Source organism: Heteronotia binoei, chromosome 9 (genome assembly GCF_032191835.1).
Source record: "Heteronotia binoei isolate CCM8104 ecotype False Entrance Well chromosome 9, APGP_CSIRO_Hbin_v1, whole genome shotgun sequence".
Taxonomy (NCBI): domain Eukaryota; kingdom Metazoa; phylum Chordata; class Lepidosauria; order Squamata; family Gekkonidae; genus Heteronotia; species Heteronotia binoei.
The window spans coordinates 104,221,653-104,249,549 of NC_083231.1; the positions used below are offsets into that span (position 1 = coordinate 104,221,653).

Consider the following 27,897-nt stretch of genomic DNA (forward strand, 5'->3'; position numbering starts at 1 on the left):
AGAAACAGGATGTGTGCCCTTGGAGGGCAGAGTCCCTTGGATGCAAGGGGTGTATGATTTGTGGTGGTCCAAACTTTATTTTGGGGTACAGAGGGCAAGCAGCCATTCCAATTCCTTTTTCAAATGTTCTTTGTAATACAGGCTTCTTGGTGGCAAACTAAGTCTGTGGTACCAGAACCAGTGTTTGGACCGGGAACCAATGTGTTGTCTTCTTGCAGGGGAGAGTTAAGGAGAGTTAAGGATATGTGAATAAGAGTGGTCCAAAGATTGTTTTGGGGTATACCTTCCCCTCGGGGCCTGCCTGCCTTTTTTCCTGGGAGCACCCCACTTTGGAGCAGCTGGTGTAAGGGAACTGAGGTTTAGACCAGGAAACAGAGCATTGGGGTATGAGGTGCTCCAAACCTCAGTCTGAAGTTTAAAGCTTGTAAATTCTCCTCAATATTTGTCATTGGATTTAAAAATAAGGAACTAGGAAATGTGAATAAGGAATTGGGAACCAACTTCAGGTCATCCAGTTTCTTCACAGACACAACTTCTCTCTTTTTTTCAGCTGGGACAGGTCACCATTTAGGGAGGCCAGCTCCAGAGTGGGAAATATATGGAGGTTTTGGTGGTGGAGAGTGGAGACTGGGGAGGGTGGGGTTTGGGGAGGAGAGGAGAGGGGCTTCAATCAGCTATAATACCATACTTCCCCCAGATTGGAGGTCCTCACCCTGCTTCAGGGTTATCAGAAAGTGGGTGAGGAGAGGCAAATGTCTGTTGGGCACACCATTATACCCTGTGGAGACTGGTTCCCATAGGGTATAATGGAAAACCAATTTGTGGATATCTGGGGCTGGGGGAGCTGTTTTTTTGAGGTAGAAGCACCAAATTTTCAGCATAGCATATAGTACCTCTCCTCAACCCCTCCCCCAAAGTTTCAAACAGATTGGACCAGGGGGTCCAATTCTATGAGCCGCAAAAGGTGACCCCATCCTCCATTATTTCCAGTGGAGGGAAAGCATTTAAAGGGTGTGATGACCAGAACTCCCTTCGGAGTTCAATTGTGCTTGTCAGAACCTTGCTCCTGGCTTCACCCGCAAAGTCTCCTGGCTCCACCTCCAAAATCCTCAGATATTTCCCACGTTGGACATGGCAACCCTACCTCCAGGCCATGAAATGCCAGCTTCAGCTGCTCATTTCCAACCATTAAAGAAGAGAGGAAATTTTTCTCCAGTCCAGTCAGCAACCTGAGCTGTAGCAGTTTACTTAGCATGTACGTAAATCCAGCTCTGGTTTTACTGTCCCATTAGCTGATTCCTGTTTACTTGTGGTGCCTGCAGCCTTCTTGCATTTGACATTTCAGGTGGGATCCAATCCTGAACTCCCTGATACCATGCGTGCTCCTCATTGGCTCTCAGTTTATTACAGTTTACAAGATGAAAAGGAATGTCAGAGCTCAGTGTGGCCTTGAAGGCAGAGTACATGGCTTGGTGGAATGCCTTTCCTTTGGACTGGGGGAAAGAAGAAGATATTGGATTTATATCCTGCCCTATACTCTGAATCTCAGAGCGGTCACAATCTCCTTTACCTTCCCCCCCACACACAGAACAGACACCCTGTGAGGTGGGTGGGGCTGAGGGAGCTCTCCCAGAAGCTGCCCTTTCAAGGACAACTCTTACGAAAGCTATGGCTGACCCAAGGCCATTCCAGCAGCTGCAAGTGAAGGAGTGGGGAATCAAATCCGGTTCTCTCAGATAAGAGTCTACGCACTTAACCACTACACCAAACTGGCAAGGTGTCTGTTCCCGCTCTGCAGTCAGCATCCCATTGGGCATTGCTTCATACTGTGACATTTCTCAATTTAACTGTAAACCGAACCAGCAAATGCTTTGCAAGATGCAGTTTCTCAGTGTGTTTCTTCAACGAACGGCTGAATGAGTTCTTTCCTTTAGGAGAGGGGCCGTGGCATCTGCTTTGCATTCGCAAGGTCCTTGATTCAATTTTTTCTTTCTTTCCTTTTCTACTCCTTCGACCTACATGGCTCGAGCAGTATCGATCTATCCCAGCTAAGCATAAAAAGAAGAAAGGAAGCCATAGACAGGCTGTACTATGTTAAAGAAGGTGTCTTGTCCCAAGCGGCCCAAACTGTCATGGCCTGGGCAAGGAATTGAGCTTTTCAAAGTGTATTTGCTGGCCTAGGATCCATTAAAATTTTATTAAGTAAAATGTCTGGGGGAGGCTCATTTTGCTGGAGCTTGATCCATTTTCCTCTAGCCTCCTTATATTATGGGCATTCAAATAAAACAAGCATCACAGTTTCTATGATTCCCTAAACCACAACCACAGTACCGATGTGAAATGGTATGCCTAACATAGGGCATTCAGAAATCACGGATGGTAGCCAGGGGCCATTTTGTAGAAAAATAGGTGGTGGAGCTCATCTAGGGATTGTTATGCAGCTGCACATTCAATGGGCAAGGAGGTGGAACTTTCAGAAGGAGGAGGAGGAACTCTCAGAAGGAGGAGGTGGAACTCTCAGAAAGGTTCAGGAGCTCTGCTCCTGTGAGCTCCCACTGAATCTGTGGCCTGACGGTAGCATATTTAATCTTACAAGTGTAACTGCTCACCTGTATCTTGGAAAAGTAAAGTATTTTGGAGCAGTAGAAAAGAGCAAAAATCCAGAAGTAACTTAAAGACAGGGCCGTCCCTAGACAGTCTGGCACCCTCGGCAAGGCTAACGTCTGGTACTCCCCCCCCCCATGCACTGATAACATCACTGAGTCACATGGAGGGCACCCAATTCAGAGCCCCAAGAAGGCCAGAGCCCTAGGCAATTGCCTCGTTTGCCTGGTGGCAGGGCTGACCCTGCTTAAAGACTAACAAAATGTATAGCAGGGGATGTGCTTTCGTGAGCCACTGCTCACTTCTGAAGCCTTAAGGCTTAAAAACACAGGATCCTTTGGTACTGAATGTTTTAATCAGAAATTATTAGAAAAAAACATAAGATACACCCATAGGCTCCTTCATTGATGCATTAAGAAATGGCAGTTTTTAACGAGATCCTGTTTAGAACAGAGACCCAAATGTGGCGTGTGTAAACACGGTGTGTGTAAACATTTTGCCCCAGATTTAACGCACAAGAAGGATATTCAACAAAGGGTTTTTTTTGGGGGGGAAGCCAGTTCCTGATATTGGCTTGTCCAGATTTATTCTTGATTGTCTTATCATTTAAGAACATAAGAGAAGCCATGTTGGATCAGGCCAATGGCCCATCCAGTCCAACACTGTGTCACACAGTGGCCAATAATTTATACACACACACACACGCACACACTGTGGCTAATAGCCAGTCCCTGAAGAAACCGACCCACAGTGATGATAAACTTGAGCAGTTTGCTTTGCTTAGTTTTTGTTTCCCTATTGCTGTGTCATGAATTCAAAGAGGCAAACACATCAGCAAGGGGGAACAAACAACATGTGATTTACAAATTTACATCACATGTCACCCCCAGCTACTTTTTCTTCTCCTTTCTAAGAAAAGCAGCTCTAGGAAGTAGGAATCTGGAGCAAAGATACATTGGAGATGTAGGGTTGCCATCCTCTGGGTGGGGAATGAAATTCTCCTGGAACTACAATTTATCTCCAGGCTACCTACATCAGTTCCCCTGGGAAAAAAATGGCCACTCTGAAAGGTGGACTCTATGACATTGCTTTCCTGTTGAGCTCTCCCTCCCCTCCCAAAACTCTATCATGTACAGGCTCCACCCCAAAGTCACCAGGAATTTTCCAACTCAGACTTGGCAACAGGGTTTCCAGATCTGACTCAAGAAATATCTGGGGACTTTGGAGGGTGGAACCAGGAGACTTTGGGGGAGGAGCCAGGAGCAAGGTTATGACAAGCCCGATTGAACTCCAAAGGGAGTTCTGGCTATCGCATTTTAAGGGACCGCACTCCTTTTAAATGCCTTCCCTTCACTGGAAATAACGGAGGATGGGGGCACCTTCTTTGGGGGCTCATAGAATTGAACTTCCGGGTCCAATATTTTTTTTAAATTTTGGGGGAGGTGTTAGAAGAGGCACCAGATGCTATGCTGAAAATTTGGTGCCTCTATCTAAAAAACGGGGGGGGTGTGTGTGGAGATCCCCATAGATTGATTCTCCATTATACTCTATGGGGACTGGTCTCCATAGGGTATAATGGAGAGCCCAGTAACCATTCCCCACTTTCTGATAGCCCTGAAGTAGGGCGAGAGGCACCAAACCAGGGGACTGGCAACCCTATTAGGCCACACCCCCTGATGCCACCATTATTTTACACAGGGCTTTTTTGTGGAGAAGGCCCAGTAGGTACTCATTTGCATATTGGGCCACACCCCCTGACACCAAGCTAGCCGGAACTGCATTCCTGCTAAAAAAAAACAGCCCTGGTTGTAATTCAGTTTCTAATGACCTTCAAGGAAGCGAAGCATGAATTCCTTATTTCAGTGCCAGAAGGACTGGGCTGGGATTTTAACAAAAATCTTACCCAATTGATACTGTAAAGTTTTGATGTGGCATAAGAGGGACATTTCCTGTGCATAGGAAATGCACCAATAAGCTGTGACTTATTCACTTCTTGATTCTCCCAAATTGTGTAAAATCTTGCCCTGCTGTGCATACTGAAAGTCCTTGTTTTATGGTGTTACAAAACTGCTCACTGAACTAACAGAGAGAGAGTAGTTTTCAGCCTGAATAGTTTTGGTCAGCTATCAACTTCCTTGAACACAACAGCCAATTAACTGTCTTGGAAAGTTACAAAGGTTGGCTCCTTGGTGTAAGTAGAGTTATAGTTACCCTTGATCTTGACTAAGAGGGATCTCTACCTCCTCATAAGTATTCGGTAAGTGCCATGTATGTATATGCTTTAATATTACAATATAATTTTCTGTGGATGTTCAGTATTGTTGACTATGACATCTCCAGGGAAAGGATGCTATAATTAATTAATATTTTTTTATTTAAGAGAATGGGGAGACCAAAACAGTCACAGGGTTGCTCTTCGATATTTATTAAAGTTAAATTGATGCATGTGTCCTGGCATGGAAACTGATTGTTCAAATACATTTGGCAAATTTGCCTTGCGTTTGATTTTCTTAATACATTCCAGTTTTCAAAATTTGGAGGATGTCAAGAGATGCTCACAATGCTGAAGAGACCACTACGAAAACAAAGCCATGGAAGATGAAACAGGGAAAGGGCCATGGCTTTGTGGTAGAGCATCTGCTTTGCATGCAAAGGTCCCCAGGTTTGATCCACAGCCACTCCAGTGATAAGGTGATGTGAAAAACTGCTCAAGACACAGGAGACCTGCTGGCCAACAGAGCAGACAACACTGATCTTGAGAGACCGATGAGAATTCAGAAGAAGGCAGTTTCATATCCACATTGAAACAAGTTGGGGGAAAAAATAGATTCGAGTCAAGTTGCACCTTAGAGACCAACAAGATTTTGGTATAAACTTCCAAGCATCAATGGTCCCTTCATCATATTCAAAGAAATTAGTGAATCCAAGGGACAGTAACCCGAAGGCTGTACAACCTATTGAATTCAGACTCGGCCCCACTTTTGGGGGATATTACCACTACTCTTTGCCATAGTGTTGCCAGGTCCTCTCTAGCCACTGGGCCCATAACCGTTAAGGTTGGGAGGCTCTTGGAGATTTGGGAATGGAGGTTGAGGAGGACGTGTACCTTGGTGGGGTACAATACCATATACTCCACCCTCCAAAGCAGGCATTTCCTCCAGGGGAACTGATGTCTGGAGATGAACCGTAATTCCAGGAGATCCCCAGGTCCCACCTGGAGGCCGGTATCTCTAGTTTGCCAGAATGTAGCCAAGAGATGCAGGTATTCAGACTACAGTGACAGGGATGAGGGAAAATCCAGGAACAGAGCTAAGTGAGGGGGGAGAGGACAGAGAAGAGCCTCAACTTGAAGAGGCCCAAATCTGTGTTCTCTGGTTGCTGGAAACCTCTCACTCTCTTCTTCTTGTTTCAAGGCATTACTAGATACTGAAACACTGCTGGGGTTCTATACCCTGAACTAGTCAGCTAAAAGTTCAAGGTGACTCAATGAAGATGGCACTTTGCAACCTTTAATAATAGCAGGCTGTTTTCCCTGGGGGAACGTGGCGGGACAGAGTTCCGGAACCTCTTTGTGGAAACAATTTTTTTAAAAAAAGTTTAAAAGTTCATGAGGAACACCTGTTTCTCCTTCATTTCCCTCTTGCGAGTTCCGGCACCTCTTTTTTCAGAAAGAAAAGCCCTGGACAATAGTATACAAGTGGGAATTGCAGGAGGCACAGCTGTTTCTGCTTCTGCAGTTCTGTATGCCACGACAAGTTTCACCTGCCCAAATTCTCTCTTGTGTACAGCAATTGAAGGTACAGAAACCCCACCCACAACTGCACCTGTTCATTCCCTCTTGTTTGTGCTGTTCTCCTGGGCATACTTTCCCCTCTCTTCAGTTCACATCTTCAGTATCTCCCCCCCCTCCCTTTCCAATTTGGTGGTTGTTCCCCTTCTTCCGAAAACACCCTCTGATCTCGACCCCCTTTTCTCGGAGTAAGTATAGTATTATTTCTCATATTTCTCTCCAGTATGAACTTGTTGAATACGCAGTCTGTATTTGGTGTTTGTGTTTCCAGGATTATGTCCCCATCCCCCCTTCCCTCCAACCAGGTGTTTTTCTTTGGCTGTTTTATCATTTCCATATCGCGAACTTTTATTTGATGTCCTCCTTGAACTTGTGAAACTGTTGAACACACTGTTCTCTTGCTGAGAGAAGTCTGAGGTTTCCTGCGTCTTTTCTGTATGGTTTCACTTTGGGATTTGAAATAATTCTTGCAGTCTGTCCTCATGCCTTTCTCGGCTTTGTTTCTACACTTTCTGTTGAGTGAGCTGCCTCTGATCCCATTGTTATTTCTCACTGGTCCCTTCATTTATGCTTTGGGATTCTCCTAACATTCCTGCATTGACAGTCGAGGATAATTTTTCGACTTTACATTTCCATGCATACCCTTCTGCAGTCTCACATGGAAAGGACTGACTTCTCAAAAGCTGATCCAGCCAAAACTCATCTTTCTTTCCATTCTCTTGTGTTTTTTAAATCTCAACTTCCCCAATTTTTTTCTCTTCTTTTCAGTTGGTGGGGCTGCTTGTATGTAGATTTTATCATGAGCTGGTGGTTCCAGATTATTTTTATTGACAGATGAATGTGAGAACAGATTTCTCGAGTGTTTTTCATTAAAGCATTGACCGGGCTGGCTTATTCACACATGCACGTAACCACAGTGTTTATGGTGCTCTGGAAATGAACATGCTTGTGAGAACTGTTGGCATTCTCATTCACTCTCTTGTTATCATTCATTTGGAATCTAAATATGATCTGAACTGTTCTCCTTTCTCTTATGTTCATCCTTTCATTTTTTGTTGAAACCGCTGCTTCTCATGTCTTCTCAGGTGGAACAGCTTCTTTTCAGTTCCTTCTATGGCCTTCCTGTGGTTTCTCAAAATAGGAGTCTTGTGATACTTTTTAAACACTAACAAGATATCTCTCTTTCTTTCTTGAATTCTAGTACAAGTTTTCTTGGATTAAAGAGTTTATGCTAGAATTAAACAAAAAAAAAAACTTCCAACAAGACTCCTATTGATTTTTGTTGCAAAGTTATCCTCATGCAGGAAGAAAAGAGTCAGGGGCTTTTCAGTTTAGAAAAAAGGCCACGGAATGGGGGGAATTACATGGTAGAGGTTTATAAAAGCATGCACAGAACAGAGAATGTGGATAGAGATAACTTATTCTTCCTGTCCTTTAATACCAGAACTTGGGAATACCAATGAAGCTGCTGGGAAATAGTTTCGGGAGAGACAAAAGCAAATACTTATTTGTGTGTGTTATGTGCCATCGTTGCTTCTGACTGCTGGCGATGCTATGAGTTAATGACCTTCCATCGTCAACTGCTTTGCTCTGGCCTTGCAACTGGAGGGCTGTGGCTTCCTTGACTGAGTCACTCCACCTTGTGTTGGGTCTTCCTTTTGTCCTGCTGCCTTCAGCTTTTCCTAGCCATTTTGTCTTTTCCAGGGACTCTTCTCTTCTTTCCTCAACAAGGAATTAAATTGTGGAATTCACTGCCAGGGGATGCGGTAATGGCCACGAGATTTATGAAGGAGTTAGACTAGGGTTGCCAACTCCTGGGTGGGAAATTCCTGAAGATTTGGGGGGCAGAATTCAGGGAGGGACTTCATCAGGGTTTAAGGCCATAGAGTCCACCTTCCCAAGCAGTCGTTATCTCCAGGGGAACTGATCTCTGTTGCCTGGAGATCAGTCGAAATCCGAGGAGATCTCCAAACTCCATCTAGAGGCTGGCAACCCTAGGTTAGAGAGATTAGTGGAAGGGAGGTCCAGGCGTGATGGGAACCTCCATATTCAGGGGCACCAATCCTCTGAATCCCAGTGCCGGGAGGCAGCTTCAGGGGAAGGCCTCGCCTGCTGTGCAAAACAGGTTGTTGGACTGAGACGAACCACTGGTCTGACCCAGCAAGGAGCTATTTATTAATTAAAATATCTACTTCTTGTCCTTCCTCACGGCTCAGGGCTGTTCTGATCTGGAATCTGTATTTTTCTTGTTGGCTTCAAACTTTCCCTTCTTAAGTTTTAAAGTTCTTCATTCTAGGGTTGCCAGCTGTGGTTTGGGAAATACCTGGAGATTTGGGAGTGGGAGGAGGAGGGTGGGGTTTGGTGAGGGGAGGGACTTCAGTGGGGTATGATAGCAGAGTAGGGTTGCTTTTTCAGCACATGCATTGCATGCGTGGTGCAGTGACATCACCCGGAAGTCCAGGTGACGTCATTGCGCCGGTGATGTCGGGGGAGGTTCTCCCCACTGGCCCAGGCTGGCAGGTTGGGAACCGTCAGGGTGGGGAACTCCTGCCCAGCCCGGGGGCTTGGCAGCCCTATAGCAGAGTCCACATTCCAAAGCAGCCATTTTCTTCAGGTGAACTGATCTCCGTTGCCTGGAGATCAGTTGGAATCCTGGGAGATCTCCAGCCTAGGATTGCCTGGTCCTACCTTTGTTTTGGTTGGGGGTGGGGCTCCCAGATCCTCTCTGAAATCTTCTGCTGTGCCTGCGAAGTGACATCATCTTATCACTGTTGTTGGCCAGTGACGTCCTAGGCTTTCGGCAAAGTGGGTGACGTCACTGTTGTTGGCCAGTGACGTCCTAGACTTTCGGCAAAGTGGGTGCTGTCATCACACTGTGTTTTGGGACATTTGCAGGCAAGGATTCTATTGCCTGCAAGCCAGCTGGCCAGGGGTGGGAAAGAGCCCACAAAAGCGGGGGAACCCCACCCAGACTAGAGGACTGGAAACCCTACTCCAACCACTGACAGGGAATTGGCCTATGGGCCAAAAGGGGTTTGTTGGGCTGGGGGTCATCAAAAACAGAACATACAGTGAGTCCCTTGAACTAATTTTATTACAGTCAATTGCAGGAGAGTCTGGACTGGAGGGTGGGGAGGGAGGTTCAGTCAAAAACAAGAACACAGTGTATATAAAGGCAAGAACAATACATGGTGGTAGAAAATTCAAAGTCTATATTGCACGTGTCTTTTTTGTTGTTGTTCTGTCACACAGTCGAGTCCAACTCTTTGCAACCCCATGGACAAAGTCATGCCAGGCCCTCCTGTCTTCCACCATCCTCCGAAGTCTGCTCAAATTCATGTTAGTTACATTAGTAACGCTGTCCAACCATCTCATCTTTTGCCATCCCCCTCTTCTTTTGCCTTCTGTCTTTCCCAGCATCAGGGTCTTCTCCAGTGAGTTCTCCCATCTCATTTGGTGGCCAAAGTATTTGAGCTTCAGCTTCAGCATCTGATCTTCCAGGGAACAGTCAGGGTTGATTTCCCTTAGGACTGACTGATTTGATCTTCTTGCAGTCCAAGGGACTCTCAAGATTCTTCTCTTATAACTTGAAAGCATCTATTCTTCTGTGCTCAGACTTCCTTATGGTCCAACTCTCACAGCCATACATACTACTGGGCACATGTCTAAGTTGCAAAAAAAGAAAAGAAAGTTACAGCTCTAGTTGACATCAGAGGTCCATTGCTAGAAGGCAGGGTTTTGAGAACAACAACTCTTAAGAAAGAAACCTGATAAGCCTTCCCTGATAAGCCCTTACTGAATCTGGCAATCAGGAAAGGTTCTGGCCTCAGGGTGGTTTCAGCCTAGAACAGAGCATATGTAATCTGTCCACTGTGTTCTAATGGGAGACCAGACTCCATTTTGTTTGCTTATTCTCCCATATGACCACCTGGAGGCAGGTAACCCCATGATCTCACCATTTAGTAATTTCCCCCCTTCTCTGTTCCAAAGCTGTTGTCTCGTTTCCTTTAGCTTTCTCATGATAATCCTTTTACAGATCCCTGTATTTCTGTTTCAATATCCCTGACTCTTTTCCCAGGCTGGCTCTTAACTGTAGAATCTTCTCCCTTTAGACAGGGCCTTTTTTTGAGCAGGAATGCACAGGAATGCAGTTCCAGCTGGCTTGGTGTTAGGGGGTGGGGTATAATATGCAAATAAGTTCCTGGTGGGCTTTTTCTAGATACTCAACTGTTTTCTTCCACTTACAAAATGTTGCAGTCTCGTCTATTCTTTCAGACCTGGTTCATTTCCTCAACACTTTATTTTTCACAATCACTTTTAGTCCCTCTTTTCCTTTCCTTTCATGTGCTGGACTGTGAGTCTGAAAGAGGAACCTGGGTCCTTCTAACCTTATTATATGCTGCCAAGTATTTTCAGCGCTCAACTGTAGAAAACAGGGAATATTTTTTGTTTGTTTTTACTTTGGCTTCTGGACCCAGGAATCATGCTTATAAGATTGTGTAGAAGTGCTGGAGATCTAGAAAGTTTTAAGAGGGTGGCTTTATTTTAGTTTTCTCATTTAATGACCGCAGAACCATTGTTTTTCCTCTGCCTCTTCTATGAAGTGAAAGTATCTATAAAGCCAGAAATGTGATTGATTCTAAATAAAAATTAAGGAAGGTAATGCAAGGACACATGTTTGATACTGGGTGGTGTAGAGACACCTTTCCCCCCCACCCCCCTCGGTTCCCAGTAACTGCATCCATTCGGGTTCTATAAACCAGGGGTGTCCAACGGTAGCTCTCCAGTTGTTCTTTGCCTACAAAAAACAATTTGGAGAGCTACCGTTGGCCACGGTACCGTTGGCCACCCCTGCTATAGATAGATTCATGGAGGATCAGTCTATCAATGGCTATCAGTCATTATGCTAACCACTGAGAACTTCCCCTTGGTGTTGCCTCCTGGGATTCAGAGGTTTAGTGCACAGGGCACATCACATCAGGGATGCTCTGGATTTGCGGTAAAAAATAGAGTACCATAGTTTTACCATGAATCCTAGATTGCCCCCAGTGTGACATGCCCTGCACAATGATGTCACTTCTGGGTGATGTCATTGTACCACAGCGCAGCAGCAGAGGGACTTGGAAACCTTAGTCACATCCACGTCAGTGAGCAGTTGCCAACCGCTAATTTCAAAGGCTAACAAGGCCAAAAGATCCAATGTTGTCTCAGGCCTTTGGGACCTATCAGAATCTTGGCTCATGATGTCTGTGCTGGTGTGGCCTGTAACCAAGTTGGTATGATCTGAGGATGAAATGGGGGGAGCCAGGGATTTTTTTATAGCAGGAACTTCTTTGCATATTAAGCCACACACCCCTGATGTAGCCAATCCTCCTGGAGATTACAGTAGGCCCTGTACTAAGAGCCCTGTAAGCTTTTGGAGGATTGGCTACATCAAGGGTGCATGGCCTAATTTGCAAAGGAGTTCCTGCTACAAAAAAAGCCCTGGGGGAGCTCTTTGCAGGCTAGTCTGACCATTTCCCACAGGTGCAAATCATGATGGCTAATTGAATGGGATGTGGCTGACTGGTGACCATGGTGTCATGGTTTCAATAGGGTTGCCAAGTCCAATTCAAGAAATATCTGGGGACTTTGGGGATGGAGCCAGGAGACTTTGGCGGTGGAGCCAGGAACAAGGGTGTGACAAGCAGAATTGAACTCCAAGGGAGTTCTGGCCATCACATTTAAAGGGACAGCACACCTTTTTAAATGTCTTCCTTCCATAGGAAATAATGAAGGATAGGGGCACCTTATTTTGGGGCTCATAGAATTGGACCCCCTGGTCCAATCGTTTTGGAACTTGGGGGTACTTTGGGGAGAGGCACTAGATACTATACTGAAAATTTGGTGCCTCTACCTCAAAAAAACAGCTTCCCCAGAGCCCCCGAAACCTCCAGATCAATTCCCCATTATACCCTATGAGAATCGATCTCCACATAGGGAATAATGAAGTGCCCAGCAGATTTCCCCCCCCCCCCCGACTCTGAAGCCAGGGATTGGCCTCTCTACTCACGAGTTGCTGCCAGCTTCTTCAAAGTAACACAGACACCCCATCCCAAGAGGAAGCCTTTCAATCGGAGACTGAAGCCTCTAGAGGTGGAAAGGCACATGGTCCTCTGGGGGCGGGGCTTCCCCCTGCTGGCCAGCTGACTGGGGGCAGGAAGGAGCCTGGGAAAGTGGAAGAACCCCCGCTGGGACATGGGGATTGGCAAGCCTAGGTTTCAACCAGGGGTGGAATTCTAGCAGGAGCTCCTTTGCATATTAGGCCACACACCCCTGATGTAGCCAATCCTCCAAGAGCTTACAAGGCTCTTTTTTGTAAGCTCTTGGAAGACTGGCTACATCAGGGGTGTGTGGCCTAATATGCAAAGGAGCTCCTGCTAGAATTCCACCCCTGGTTTCGACCTTGAGAGGGAGTTAGAGATAGAAGCTTCCCTCCCTCATCTACTCATGAGGTCAACTCAGCTTGAAATCTGTTGGTCAGAACCAGGCCTCAACCAGTTTTTGAAAGAACAAGGAACTAGGCAAGAGTCTCAGTTCCCTGACAGTCAGTGCAAATGTGAATCAGCTGCAAAAGTAATAGCAGTACCACTACTGGGCAATCTTTTTTTCTTTTTTTTAACTTTCTTGATACCCTGCCTTTCTCCCCAGTGGGGACCTGAAGCAGCTGACATGGTTCTCCTTTCCTCTGTTTTATTCTCACAACAGCCCTGTCAGGCATAGGGTTGCCAAGTCCAACACATGAAATATCTGGGGATTCTGGGGGTGGTGCCAGAAGACTTTGGGGGTGGAGCCAGGAGCAAGGCTGTGACAAGCACAATTGAATTCTGAAGGGAGTTCTGGCCATCACATTTAAAGGGACCATGCTCCTTTTAAATGCCTTCCCTCCATTTGGAATAAGGAAGGATAGGGGCACCTTCTTTTGGGGATCATAGAATTGGACTCCCCAGTCCAATCTTTTTGAAACTTGGGGGTATTTTGAGGAGAATCACCAGATGCTTTGCTGAAAATGTGGTGCCTCTACCTCAAAAAACAGCCTCCCCAGAGCCCCAGATACTCACGGATCAATTCTTCATTATATCCTATGGGAATTGGTCTCCATAGGGAATAATGGAGTGGCCAGCAGACATTTCCCTCCGCCCCCCCACTTTCTGATGACCCTGAAGCGAGGGGAGGGCCTCCAAACTGGGGGATCCCCTGTCCCCACCTGGGAATTGGCAACCCTAGTCAGGCAAGTTAGGTTTACAGTGTGTGATTGACCTAGGCTCGCCAATCACTTCTGCTAAGAATTCTGAAGCTGTGCTCTTTTGAAAAATGTATAATGGTTTTGTGAAGCTCATAGAAGCGTTATTGTGAAACGGGGAATTTAGTCAGACCTGTTGCGTTCCGTATGTGCCTTGCTGCATGGGATCATTCCAATGAATATTTATGAAGATATTTTGGAGCTCTCGACTCTTCTGAAGAACATACCTCTGCCATAATCCGGACTTTATTTCTGAATCCACTGACATTGATTCGTCTTGTGCGAAACTTTGGTGTGGGTGTGGCTGATGTTTTTGTGACTGGTTTCACTTTACACTGACACATTGTGCTTTTTTTATAAATGCCTTTATGTTTGTTACTTTTTTGAGGCTGGTTTTCTGCAGAGGTTTATACCTATTTCCTGCCCCACCTGGGGATTGGCAGCCCTAGTCAAAGAGGTTAGTCTTACAGCATGTGACTGACCTAGGCTTGCCAGTCCCCAGGTCCCAGCGGGGGTTCTCCTGCTTTTCCAGGCTCCTTCCCGCCCCCACAGCCACCATGTGCCTTCTCACTTCAGGAAGCTTAAGACACCACTTGGCAAGCCTTCCTTTTTGGATGGTGTGCCTGTGTCTTTAAATATGTAGGACCCAGGCTGAATGGGGGTGGGGTGAGTAGGCAGAAGGAAAGCAGCCTAGACCCTCTGTTTGTTGCACAATCTTTTCAGAGGTCATTTTTATAGTAAAGGTAAATTTGAACCTTTGGTTTCCCTGTGTTCTTGTGTTTGGTTCTTTGGTTTCCCTGTGTTCTTGTGAAGGACTTGGAAGTTCAGGTACTCATGAGTAAATTGCCCCAGTGCGACCTCACAAGTATGGGATTGCAAACTGTTTTATTTTTGCTGCTCTCTCTCTCTGTGCAAGTCATCTTTTCCTGTTTGAAACCCTCCAAACAGAGCCCCTGTTTGAAAACCTCCAAAGAAGGAGAGCCCCCCTCACCTCCCAAGGAAGCCTGCTCCACTGTGTGTGTGTGTGTGAGACAGAGAGAGATGTCTTGCAGCTGCTTGGGTGAGGAAATGAAGACTGTATTCAGGGGAACTGCACTGCTGTATTTTATTTATTTATTTATTTTAGGGAAAGTCTCCTGGCTCCACCCCCAAAGTCTCTCGGCCCCACCCCCAATGTCCCCAGATATTATCTGAGTTAGACTTGGCAACCCTAGATTGACCCGAGGTCGCCCAGCGAGCTTCCAGAGCAGTGCAGGGACTCCAGCCAGGGTCTCCTGGAGATTAGTCTTGCTTTGAACCACACTGGCTAGATCTCCGCCTACAAGGACCATATCTAGATTTTTTTTTTGTATCAAAGGTTGCTGCTGCTTTATTGCTACATTAATTCATTTTTATAGCAGGTAGACGGAATTAACCTTTAGAATTTACCGGAGAGGAGCAGCAGAATAGTTTGCATAACAGTATGCTTTCCTGCAACCATAGCATTTAATTATTTTACGACAGGAAAAGGCCTGACTTTATTGTTAGGGCTATCAATTTTTCAATGCATTTTCAACGTTCGGAGGGCATTATATAAAAATTAGGCATTGCTAGTCTTACCAAAGACTTCTGGGACTGTTAGAATCCAAAAGTTTTAAAATATATTATATCTGGATGTTTCTTTTCCCACTAATAGTTCAAGGCACCATATACACCAATGTTAACAACGATCTAACTTTATCCCCACATGAGTAAAACTATGGGGGGAGGGAGTTTGAGTTGCCAACTTCCAAGTGGGCCCAACAACTGTGCCAAAAAATATAGACATGCTTAGAAATTTTTAGAAATTTATAATATTCAATACACATAAATATTGTAACAAACGTGTAGAAAACTAGAAGGCTGCATACATTCCTCAGAGGATCAAAAAGCCTCTTAAAGACACAAGTAAATTTCGCTGTTACCATTCACATCTGTCCCCCGTAGGTCTGAAATATTGGAAATCAATCCATAATGGAGCATAATAAAGTCAAAGATCACAATTCCTTGCTCTCCTTGTTAGAAATTAATCCACAACAGAGTGCAGGAAGGTCCATATATTTTCATAAATCCATGCTGTCCTCAACGCGTTTGCCAAGTAGGGTTGCCAAGTCCAACTTAAGAGATATCTGGGGACTTTGGGGGTGGAGCCAGGAGACTTTGGGGGGTGGAGCCAGGAGACATTAGGAGTGGAGCCAAGATCAAGGCTGTAACAAGCATAATTGAACTCCAAAGGGAGTTCTGGCCATCACATTTAAAGGGATGGCACACCTTTTCAATGCCTTTCTTTCATAGGAAATAATGGATAGGGGCACCTTCTTTTGGGGCTCATAGAATTAGACCCCCTGATCCAATCGTTTTGAAACTTGGGGGATATTTTGGGGAGAGGCACTAGATGCTATACTGAAAATTTGGTGCCTCTACCTCAAAAAACAGCTCCCCCAGAGCCCCAGATACCCACAGATCAATTCTCCATTATTTTCTATGGGAATAAATCTCCCTAGGGAATAATAGAGTTCCCGCAGACATTTCCCTCCCCTCCCCCCGCTTTCTGACTACTCTGAAGCGGGGGGAGGGCCTGCAAACCGGGGGATCCCCTGCCCCCACCTGGGGATTGGCAACCCTATTGCCAAGTAATTACTCTCACATTTCAGGGCCGTATCTCACAGCCAAAACCTTATCAAGAGCCTTAAACCATCAATTCCAACCACACTCATATAGGAAATCACTACATCCATTATTAGCAGGCACATCTTGCTCAGAATCTGATCAAGGGAGCTTTGACTCCCCCAGGGCTTTTTTTGTAGCAGGAACTCCTTTGCATATTAGGCCACACACAAGGGCTGGCGCTGCCATTAGGCAAACTAGGCAATTGCCTAGGGTGCCGGCCTTCTGGGGGCACCAAATTAGGCACCCATGTGTCTCGGTGATGTTATCAGTGCAGCGGGGGGCGCCAGAAGTTAGCCTTGCCTAGGGTACCAGACAGTCTAGGGCTGGCCCTGGACACACACCCCAGATGTAGCCAATCCTCCAAGAGCTTACAGGGTTCTTAGTACAGGGCCTACTGTAAACTCCAGGAGGAATGGCTACAACAGGAGTGTGGGGCCTATTATGCAAAAGAGTTCCTGCTTCAAAAAAAGCCCTGGACTCTCCAAATCTTATATCCCAAACATCTTGTTTGTCTGTAAGATGCTACTGGACTTGAGTCTGGCTCTTCTACTGGAGACCAGCATAGCAAAACCTCCAAAACCTCATCCAGATCTGTGCTTTGATTACATTAACCACTCTTCTTGTGCTCATGACACACAGGGGAAGGGGGAAGCGTGTCGTTTCTTTTTTTTTCTCTTTTTTACAATTTTTGTTTTGTTTCTTTTCTGCATGTTTGAACCTCACGGGCAAAGTCTGAGTTTACACTGCTAAAATCCAAGGGTTGGCACTGTAGCCTCCGTACACGCCATCTCTGATTCTGAAATCCTTTCCCTAAATGGAAGCGGATTGCTGTAGTTACTGGGTGGTGAGGGGAAAACACTCAGCACATGTCCAAGGGGACTCTTGACAATTATTTCACATGTGCAAAAGTGGAGCCTTTGTTATATGAGATGTTTATGGCAGCTGTTTGACACCTGCTCTGTCCTTCAACCTTCCTCCAGCTTTCCCTCCTCAATGTTTGTTTCCATGTTTCTCCCCATGAAAATTACTAGTCCCCATCTTCCCCTTCCGCTATGAAAAATAAATACTGTTCACTTGCCTTTTTCAAATACATTTTACAACATGATATGGTATGCACGTGTGTCTACAAATATTTAGCACTGTACAAGTGGAGTAATCCCCTCCCTCCTTTTGCCTATCCTCCGTTGAGGGTGGGGGGATGATTAAAACACACAGGGAAGGGTTTTGTTGCTTGCCGACCATCTAGGAGACAATGCATTTCTCCATTTTGTGTGTGTATATACTCACACACACACACACTTCTTCAGATATATTGAAATGGAAGTTACCGGTCCATCCCTAAAGGTAGAGGGTGAGCAGCAAATTAGCATCCAGCATAATAAAAAGCGTTTAACAGCCGCAAGGACCAAACTGGAATAACAAGCTTCGTTTATATGGTCATTATTTGTTTGGGTTTAATTCTGGAGGAAAACATTGCAAAGGAAATAAATACATCAACATTGGAGACAGATGGACAGATCAATCCTTCTGGATTGTGGAATCCTGAGAGTAATTAACTGAGACCCTTCCATGGTGCTCCAATTGTCTCCTCTCAAGCGTGAAGGTAACTTTACAGCATTCCTCTTCTTTGAAAGCTGATACCTTGTGAGGGGGGGGGCGACTTTGTTGGTCTTAAAGGTGTTGCTGGACTCGAACTTTATTGTGAAGATCAGTCATAATTCTGGGAGCCTTCCAGGCCCCATCTGGAGGTTGGCGACCCCATCTTGTTCTAGTGGCCTCACCATGAAGCCAGAACTCAGTGGATCCAAGGGTCAATTCACAGCGTAAAGAGCAAGACTGACATCGGCACTGTATGAAAACCCTCAACAAAACCAAAGATGGGTGCAGTGTCCTATCAAATGCACTCACAGTTACGAAATAGGCTTTGTAGTAATCGGTTTGCCTTAAAGAGTCTCGGAGAACATGTGACTGGTGGTAACTTCCCAGTGTCTCAGGTCTCTTACATCACGCACTACCAGTTCCTTTGAAATTGAAATGCCACAAATGGAGCTTGGGACTTGCTACATGCAGAGCAGATGTTCCACCACTGAGCCATGGACCCATTTCATTCCTTTTGCTGCATAACCATAAATAACTTCAGGGCACAGATGGTTTGTTAACAAACATGTTTGGCCTTCCTCTTTTCTCCCTGTATTAGCCAGCAGCCCTTTAGAATGAACCCTGTGATCATAAGTCAGCAACCAGTTGTGGTGGTGACCCAGCCACAGAGTGGAGAGTGGCAGACGGATTTATGCGACTGCTGCAGTGACATCGGAGTCTGTGAGTGTCCCACACCACTGTTTGACTTTGGGGATGTGTCACAGACGTGAGAGGATGTTGAACCAGACCGGAAGCTTTGCTTGACAGAAACAAATTTTCTTGCATGTTTACAAAGGGAAGAGCTGGTGGGTCAGAGTGGTATGATCGGTACACACTTTGCACACAGATGTCATACCTTCTTATGAACAAAACCCAGTCATTCTTCACTACCTTACTTACACACCCAGGGAAATGCTGTTCACCACTTAGGTGCCAGGCAGCAATTTTTCTCCAGGCCAGTTTGGCCAGGGATCCTGGAGAGGATTTTTAAAGAAAACATCTTCTGGGCTTAGAGCAGGTGTCACTGGGGATGTGGGGGGAGGTGTTTGTGAATTTCCTGCATAGTGCAGGGGGCTGGAATAGATGACTCTAGAGGTTCCTTCCAACTCTACAATTCTATCAGGCTTATAAAATCTCACATCTCACACCCAACTAGAACAGTGTCTACCTTAGTGATGCCACATAGGCTTCTTTCATTTTGTATGAGTGCTGATGAGCAACTGACCTGTCTGTAGTATAGACAGGTGTGGTTCCAGGATCCACCAAGAAATTACTGATCACAATTAAAAGCACTCAGTCTGTCCTAAAAGTTAGGGTTGCCAGGTCTATCCTGGTAAGCAGTGGAAGAGCAGAGAGGGGAATAGGGAGTGGCCATCAGCAGTGGCATGAAATCACTTTTAGGAAAATGCAGAAGTGACATCATACCTCTCTAGGAACTGCTGGAAACTCTGTGGTAAAACCATAGAATTTTGGGTGATTCCTAGAGAGGACTGGTGTGACTTCTGGATTTGTCTAGGAATTACAAAAAACACTATGGTTTTACCTCAGAGTTTCAGGAATTCCTAGAGAGGTGTGCTGTCACACCCAGATTTTCCCAGAAGTGAGATCTTACCATCACTGATAGCCATTTTAAAATTTATTCTTTCTCCCACTGGCTGCTAGAGTGCTGGTATACAAGACCTGCTGAGGGGGGAGATCTCCTGCCCCCAGTAGGTATATGGCAACCCAGCCTAGAAGCCTTCCTTCTCTGTGAGGTCAGTCAGAACAGTGCAGACATGGTTCATCTCTTTGGGTGAACCCAACCAGCTTTTCTGCTAGTAAAAAAGGAAGGAAGTGTTCTCTTTGACCACCCAAAAAGGTTATGTTGGGGATCATGAGACCTACAGATATAAACAGAGGTGGCTGTTTTGTGTTCAGTGCCACCTCCTCCCAGGGCAAATAGATTTCACAAGCTAAGCAAGGTTGGTCCCAGTTAGTATCTGGATGAGAAGCCTCTGAGGAATTCCAGGGTCATGATACAAAGGCAGGCAATGGCAAACCACCTCTGAACGCCTCCTCCCCTGAAAACCTCACTAGGTCACCATAAATTGGTTGGGACTTGACAGCTCTTTACATGCACACATGGAACAGTTGGGTCAAACTTTGCCTTACACCATCTTTACATTCTACGGTGGAACTTCCTACAGAGGTTCTTCATGCTCTGCTCCAACTTTTTGCTTAGGCCTCTGTGGACTGTTTTGTTTCACTTGCTTGGGATGTCAAGTGGCGTCTGACATGGATGAATGCTGTTGCTGCGGCCCAACCATGGCGATGAGATCCGTCTACCGGACTAGATACAGGATCCCGGTAAGTGCACCATCTAACCCTATTGTCCTTCCTTGATGCTTGAATCCACTGTGATAATTTTTGTTCATGTATTTTTTTTTACAAACAATTTTTGGTTTATTTATTTTAATTTCTCCCCAATAACATTAAATAAAAAGGGCAAATAACAAAGGACATAAATACAGTTCAAACCTCACAAAAAGAAAACTATCCTAATATGTATAATGCTGAAGTAGTTCTGATAACACTCTAGTGTAATTAGGGTTGCCAATCCCCAGGTGGGGGCAGGGGATCCCCCAGTTTGGAGGCCCTCCCTCCGCTTTAGGGTAATCGAAAGCAGGGATGGGGAAATGTCTGCTGGGCACTCCATTATTCCCTATGGAGACCAATTCCCATAGAGTATAATGGTAAATTGATATGTGGATATCTGGGGCTCTGGAGAGCTGTTTGTTGAGGTAGAGGCACCAAATTTGCAGCATAGCATCTGGTGCCTCTCTTCAGAACACCCTCCAGGTTTCAAAAGGATTGGGCCAGGGGGTCCAATTCTATAAGACCTCAAAAAGGTGCCCCTATCCTTCATTATTTCTCATGGAGGAAGGCATTTAAAAGGTGTGTGGTCCCTTTAAATGTGATGGCCAGAACTCCCTTTGGAGTTCAATTATGCTTGTCACACCCTTGCACCTGGTTCCACTCCCAAAGTCTCCTGGCTCCACCCCCATAGTCCCCAGATATTTCTTGAATTGGACTTGGCAACCCTAAATGTAATAGAGAGAGTACCAAAAGGCAAAAGGTGATAATCACAGTTATTGACCACTGAAGGAAGGGTTAGATATAATCAAAGTAACCAACTAGTCAGGATTGACCTCATAATTATACTTCTCTCTGCCACAAATACATCTATTTCTTTCTGCTGGAAAACACAAGACTTACCCACTCTTAAGGACTGGTTCTTTAGAATATGGACTCATTTACTTATGAACAAAATTTCAAACTATATTATCAACCATAACTCTCTGTCACAAGGTTCTACTTTTTATGAATGGTGGCTGCCTTTATTGGAACAGCTCGATGTACTTCTTTAAGATTACCAATCCTCTTGAGGTCACCAGTATTCTCATTTTTTTTCCATTTATTTCCTAGATTTGTAACCCACCTTTCTTGCTGGGACCCAAGGTGGATTACAGGATACAAAAAAAGCACAATCAGCATAAGACAAAACCAGAGCATCACTGTGTGATGTCCCTGATGCACGGCAATATTGCTGTTTGGGGGCATGTGGAGAGGGGGCACCTCATGGCGCCCCTAGGCCAGGTGGCGCCCTAAACAACTGCCTACTTGGCCTACTCCCACATGCCGGCCCTGTGTGTGATAAAGATTACCAGTCTGGAGAGTCTGTGGATTAAAGGGGAGGGGGAATGCCCAGTCTGCATTAAATCTGATGCAGTATGAATTCTTGGGAGGCCATGGCAATTAGGCAAGCATGGTCTGCCACTATATTAGGGGACCTCCCGCTCTTTGCTATGGTTCCCCACCAGCACTTCCGAGGCCAGCTGTGGAGATGGAGGATCCCCCTTCCTTGGTGAGAACCTGATAAACCTGGGGAGATGGGTCCCAGAGAACATTTCAGTATGCCTGACAGTCCTAGCAAAAGAACTAGATTCGAGTCCAGCAGCACCTTTAAAACTAAGAAAATGTCTAGGGTAATAAGCTTCCAAGAGTCCAAGCTCCTGTTGTCTGAAGTCTGAGCTGAAGTGTTTAAATTACTCCATGCCATTTGCTAGCACTAAATGTGTGATGGAGACGTAGCACAAGGGCTTTCTTCCAAGACAATTTCAAATGCAAAATAAAAACATAAGAGAAGCCATGTTGGATCAGGCCAGTGGCCCATCCAGTCCAATATTCTGTGTCATACAGTGGCCAAAAAACCAGGTGCCATCAGGAAGTCCATCAGTGGAGCCAGGACACTAGAATCCCTCCCACTGTTGTCCCCCTAAGCACCAAGAATACAGAGCATCACTACTTCAGACAGAAGACTAAGAGAAGCCATGTTGGATCAGGCCGGTGGCCCATCCAGTCCAACATTCTGTATCACACAGTGGCCCAAACCCAAGTGCCATTAGGAGGTCCAACAGTGGGACCACAACTCCAGAAGCCCTCCCACTGCTGCCTCAAAGCACCAACAAAACAAAACAAATAAAATCAGACTGTCTTGTCATACATTTCATTGGAACATATGTACATTATTGTGCTATGGCTTGTTAAAGCACTACTGTGCTAAATACATAACTTCCCCTCTTGTGCAATGATGAATCCAACTGGTTGCAATTTATCTCTTGAGTATGCACACAGATGTCTTCTCACTTGTTCTTTGTGCGATTTCTCCCAAAATGTCAATATCAGTTTTTTTCTTTCTTTTTTCCAAATAGGGATCCCTTCTGGGGGACTTCTTTGCTACCAGCTGTTGCCCTCTTTGTTCCCTCTGTCAGCTCAAGAGAGACATCAACAGGAGGAAAGACATGGGAATGTTCTAAGAAGGTTGGTATCTTTGTAGGGCTGGCGGTTTTGTTAGCAACTGCTCTGGAATCACAGTACGGTATTTTATAATTCAATGGCTATGGAGCTTTGGAGAACCCAGAAATGCACACTGCACAATACATTTTCTCCAGGGGAGCTGATCTCTGCCAGCTGGAGATCAGTTGTAAAAGCGGGAGATCTCCAGGTCTCACCTGGAGGCTTTTGACAAAAACACAACTCTTAGGTTAGAGTGATCAGAATAACTAATATATTGACACAAGCAATGTAATACAAACTTGATACAGAGAAAAAAATGCCTAGAGAAAATCTTAGTGAAAGTCCGTCTGTCTCTAATTAATAAAAGGGCTCGTGAATAGATGTCTTCATGTTGATATGCAATTATCCTTGATGAATCTTCCGTATATCCCAGAATTCCCTGGACAGGTCATTGACTTCTGCTATACCTGTTTCAAAGCCTTTGTCAACAAGGGATATTCCACCGTAATACTAAAAATAAGAGGACATACCACAAACTAATCTACAAGTATACATAATACATAGGATCCCAATACCCCTAAGATACAAACCATACAAAAACTAATTACATACTCACATACATACTGAATATCACCAATTCTTAATACACCATCTAAGAGACATGACACGTAGTCTCCAAAGATTCTCTCAATAATGGCTCCCGCTCCACACTGGCTCAAAGCAGCAAATATATAAAAGGCTGTAATCAAACACACCTGTGACTTTTATTAAAGGACCTCTATAGCAAAGGAAACCTGAACAATAAAATATTTATAAAAAACAGGACAAATCTATACAGTTTTTCAGAACATGTGGTGCCATAGTATTGAGCTTATAAACCCATCTGCATTGTTTCTGGAGCAATTTTGTATGTACATCCTCCAAAATTCCCCGTGGTTCATATTTATCCAGGACCAAAAATTTGAAACTATCAAAAGCATGCAATTTCTCCCAAAAAGGATTAACAAGAGGGGCATCTAAAATTTTGCTTTTAATACAACAGTGGTGTTCCAGGATTCTAACCCGTACCTGTCTGGTGGCATTTCCTATGTAACAGAGCCCACAATCACAACGGATGAAATACAAGACATTGTGTGTTACACATGAAGAAATATGTTTTAATTTGATAGTAGGACCATCCGGATAAGGTCTAAATTCTGAAACCTCTAATGCCTGCATGCATACCAAGCAATGCTGACATGCATGGTGTCCGGTATGGCTATAGTCCAATCTACCTGTTGGGTGCATGCCTGAGTAGACTAAAATATCTTTGACATTCCTCGTTCTCCTGAAACCCACAAAAGGCAGTAAAATGCAAACTGGTATGTCACTAACCAGGTGCCAAAGTTGCTGTATAATCCTCTGGATTCTAGTTGATAAAGGGTTAAATTCAAACCCATAAGCTAGTCATTTCTCCTTCATTGCTTGGCGCTCCTGTGTATCCTATCAGCCTTATCCTTTGCTATTTTCACTGTCTGCCTGGAATAATCTCTTCTTAAAAAACCTTTGGACAATTTCTCACTGTCTCTAACATAGTCTGAATAATTTGTACTGTTACAATGCATCCAGAGAGAAACTAGCCATACGAGAAGTTTTCCCACAAATGAGCTGGATGGAAAGATTTAAAATGAAGGAAAGATATCTTATTAGTACTTTTACTATAATTCCAAGCAGCCAAAGTGTTAAATTCCTGACTTTATACTTCAGTGTCAAGAAACGCCACAGTCCCCCTGTCATAATGACTAGAAAATTTAAATTGGTATTAACCCAACAGGTAAAGTCCTTCACATGTTCTGTCCCTTTAAAAATTAGGAAAACATCATCAATATAACGTCTGTATAGAAAGATGTTTTCATAAAAGGGGTTATTAATAGCATTGCATATCCATTCCTCTTCTAATTGGGCCATTAAAAAGTTGGAAAAATGGAATGGAAGGGAAGGGTTAAAGACCACTCTTCCTCTCTCTACTCCTCCTCTTCCTGCTCGCTCTCTGTCTCTGCCATTTTCCTTCTTGACAAAGCAGTCCTAGCAGCTGCATACAGCTAGTTATTAGAGCAGGGGTATCAAACATGTGGCCTGGGGGCCGAATTAGGCCCTTGGAGGGCTCCTATCAATCCCCTGAGCAACTGGCTGTCATCTGCTTCCTTATCCGTCTTGCTTCCTTTTGCATCACAGCTTCGTTTGCCAGGTTTGCTCAATCTCACAGAAGTTACAGAGCAAAGCCTCTATTTTGTCCATTGGCTGAGCTTCCTGTCTTGGGGAGGAAGGGGGGGGAAGAGAGAGCTTGCTTTGCCAGGCTCTCTCAATCACACAGCAGAGCTACTAAGCCAAGTCTCCTTTCTATTGATTGAGGCTCCTCCCCCCTGCCCTGGTCCCCTGGGGAAGGAAGGAAAGAGCCAGAGCTTCTTTTGCCCAGCTCCTTGGATCCCATGGGAGAAATACAAAGAAAGCACTTTTAAGACCAAAGAATGCTAATGTTTTAAATTTTTAAAAATCTTTACTTGTGTTTGTCTGTGTCCTTTATAAAGTTTATATATCTGCTACCTAATCTTAAATAGGTGCACACATGGCCCAGCCCGACAAGGTCTCATTTATGTCAGCCCTGGCATTCATAACAAATGAGTTCGACACCCCTTAATTAGAGTGTTTGACTGGGATCTGGAAGGCCCAGGTTCCAATCCCTGCTCTGCCATGGAAGTTTGCATGACCTTGGGCCAGTCACACATTCTCAGCCTAACCTACCTCACAGGGTTGTTGTGAGTCTAAAATGGAGGAGAGGAGAATGATGTAAAGTGCTTTTGGGTTCTTATTGGAGAGAAAGGTGGGGTATAAAGGTGAATGAAAATAACAATCAATTGGAAAAGGAAAAACAAAATCTTAAAATGAACACACGAGAGATAGTGTGATTTGCTCCCTAGAATTCAGAAACAACAGGAGAGAAGTGCTTCATCCTTTCCCCAATAATTTCTTTCTTACTGTGACCCCCTCCTCCGCCAGATATTTTTCCAAGCAAGGTTCCAAACATGTATTTACCTCCACCCATGCACACACAAAGGTCCCTGGTAGGGTTGCTAGGTCCAATTCAAGAAATATCTGGAGACTTTGGGGTTGAGCCAGGAGACTTTGGGGGTGGAGCCAGGGACATTGGAGGTGGAGCCAGGTTGTGACAAGCATAACTGAACTCCAAAGGGAGTTGTGGCCATAACATTTAAAGGATCTGCATGCTTTTAAAATGCCTTCCCTCTATTTGGAAAAACAATGGATGGGGCACCTTCTAGAATTGGACCCCCTGGTTCAATCTTTTTGAAAATTGGAGGGTGTTTTCAGGTGAGACATCAGATGCTATGTTACAAATTTACCTCAAAAAACAGCCCCCCACCAGAGCCCCAGATATTTGTGGATCAATTCTACATTATACCCTATGGGAACCGGTCTCCATAGGGTATAATGGAGTGCCCAGCAGACATTTCTCTCCCCTCCTACTTTCTGATGACCCTGAAGTGGGGGGAGGGTCTCCAAACCGGGGGATCCCCTGCCCCCACCTGGGAATAGTCCCCAGTGAACCCTACATAGAAGTGACTGGGGAGGGAATTTAGCATCCTCTTTTCCTCCCTCTTCTTTACTCATATCACCTCCTCCCAAAATGGGCATCCCAGGTTGCAGCTAGAGAAATCTGGAGGAAGGGCCTGGTGCACCAGCATTCTGCCAGGTTGCTGATGTTAGTCTGAGTAAAAACAGGAAGTGATGTTGGGTTGCCAGGCATTCCACTGTGACAGGAGACCTCCCACCAGTTCCCCTTGTTGCCCACTGCCACTCTGAGCAGTGACAGGAGAAAACAAATTTAAAGCACCTAGTGGCACATGTGGTATGATGCCATTTCTGAGAAAAAGCCAGAAATGATGTTACATCTCTCTAGGAATCACCAAAAATTCTATGGTTTTACCATACAGTATATGGCAATCCTTAGAGCAATGTGATGTCACTTCTGGTTTTCCCAAGAAGCAGGGCTTTTTTTGAGCAGGAACACACAGGAATACAGTTCCGGCTGGCTTGATGTCAGGGGGTGTGGCCTAATATGTGAATGAGTTCCTGATGGACTTTTTCTACAAAAAAGCCCTGTGTGAAACAATGGTGGCATCAGGAGGTGTGGCCAAATGTGGAAATAAGTTCCTGCTGGGCTTTTTCCACAAAAAATGCCTTGCCCAGAAGTTAACATGCTTAGCACATGTGATGGCAGTATCCCTCATGCCCCTTCCTCCCATCACATTCCAAGCACAGACTGGCCTGGCCTGGCCACCCTAAAATAAGGTCATTAGATGCTATAAGATTCACAAAAACTCTGGTAACTCCTCTAGAACATCCATGGTGTCTCTTCTACCATTTACCAGAAGTGACATCAGTGCACCAGCATGTCACCAGGGGGCGCTCCATTTCCTGCCTCCGATTTCCTCCTTTGCGGCAGCAGCCAAAAGAGTGGGATGTCGAGGGGGAGAGCTGGCATCTCTCCTCAAAACCTGCTCTTCCTTAGTAGTAATCAGCCAGCAGGGTTTTCATAGATGTATTTGGGGGTCATGTACAGTTAAGGCTTGAAGCTGGCAGGTTTACTTACATTCAAATGTACATCCTGCTTTTCCACCGGTAGAGCCTGCAATGCAGGTTACACCAAAACAAACAGAACGATGAACTAAATTGTCCAGCAGAGTGAATTGAACCTGCTTCTATATATTATGCAAGTTGGTTTATCTCCCCTGTTTGTTTCTTTCCCTCTTTTCCAGATAAGCTTTGATCAGACAGCCTTGCATTCTGCAGTGTTAGCACTGATGCATCATCGTAACAAAGAAGCTGAACTCTCTGCTTTGGCCAATATGCCAGAAGTATACTTTCCAATAACTGATATAAAGGATATTTTTAACTGGAAAAGAATGTATTCTATGTAATGTGGATGCTCTTTGGAATATGTGATTTTATTAATGGAAAATTTTGTTTGGAAATTAATAAAAAAGTAACATTTTTATTTTTT

The 27,897-nt window shown here is 44.9% G+C and overlaps 1 protein-coding gene across 2 annotated transcripts; it reads left to right on the forward strand.

Annotated features, from left to right (window-relative positions):
- The first annotated feature begins 4,679 nt into the window (after positions 1–4,679).
- On the forward strand, positions 4,680–27,897 carry LOC132577558 (placenta-specific gene 8 protein-like). Of its 2 annotated transcripts, none has more exons than XM_060247350.1 (5): positions 4,680–4,861; positions 18,562–18,683; positions 20,224–20,348; positions 22,754–22,862; positions 27,653–27,897. In XM_060247350.1, exons 2-4 carry the CDS (start codon positions 18,578–18,580, stop codon positions 22,856–22,858), a joined length of 336 nt encoding a protein of 111 aa, XP_060103333.1. In that variant the 5' UTR covers positions 4,680–4,861; positions 18,562–18,577; the 3' UTR covers positions 22,859–22,862; positions 27,653–27,897. The 2 variants fall into 2 exon arrangements, with proteins under 2 accessions (XP_060103333.1, XP_060103334.1); XM_060247351.1 differs by lacking the exon at positions 4,680–4,861 and adding an exon at positions 6,564–6,582 and having other exon boundaries at positions 18,566–18,683.

What these genes read in the sequence shown, in the direction of transcription:
- LOC132577558 (XM_060247350.1), top strand. Translation starts at nt 18,578, where the DNA reads ATGAACCCTGTGATCATAAGTCAGCAACCAGTTGTGGTGGTGACCCAG. An exon ending in CTGCAGTGACATCGGAGTCT is followed by an intron (nt 18,684 to 20,223) that starts GTGAGTGTCCCA and finishes CTTTTTGCTTAG; the next exon opens with GCCTCTGTGGACTGTTTTGT. An exon ending in GGACTAGATACAGGATCCCG is followed by an intron (nt 20,349 to 22,753) that starts GTAAGTGCACCA and finishes TTTTCCAAATAG; the next exon opens with GGATCCCTTCTGGGGGACTT.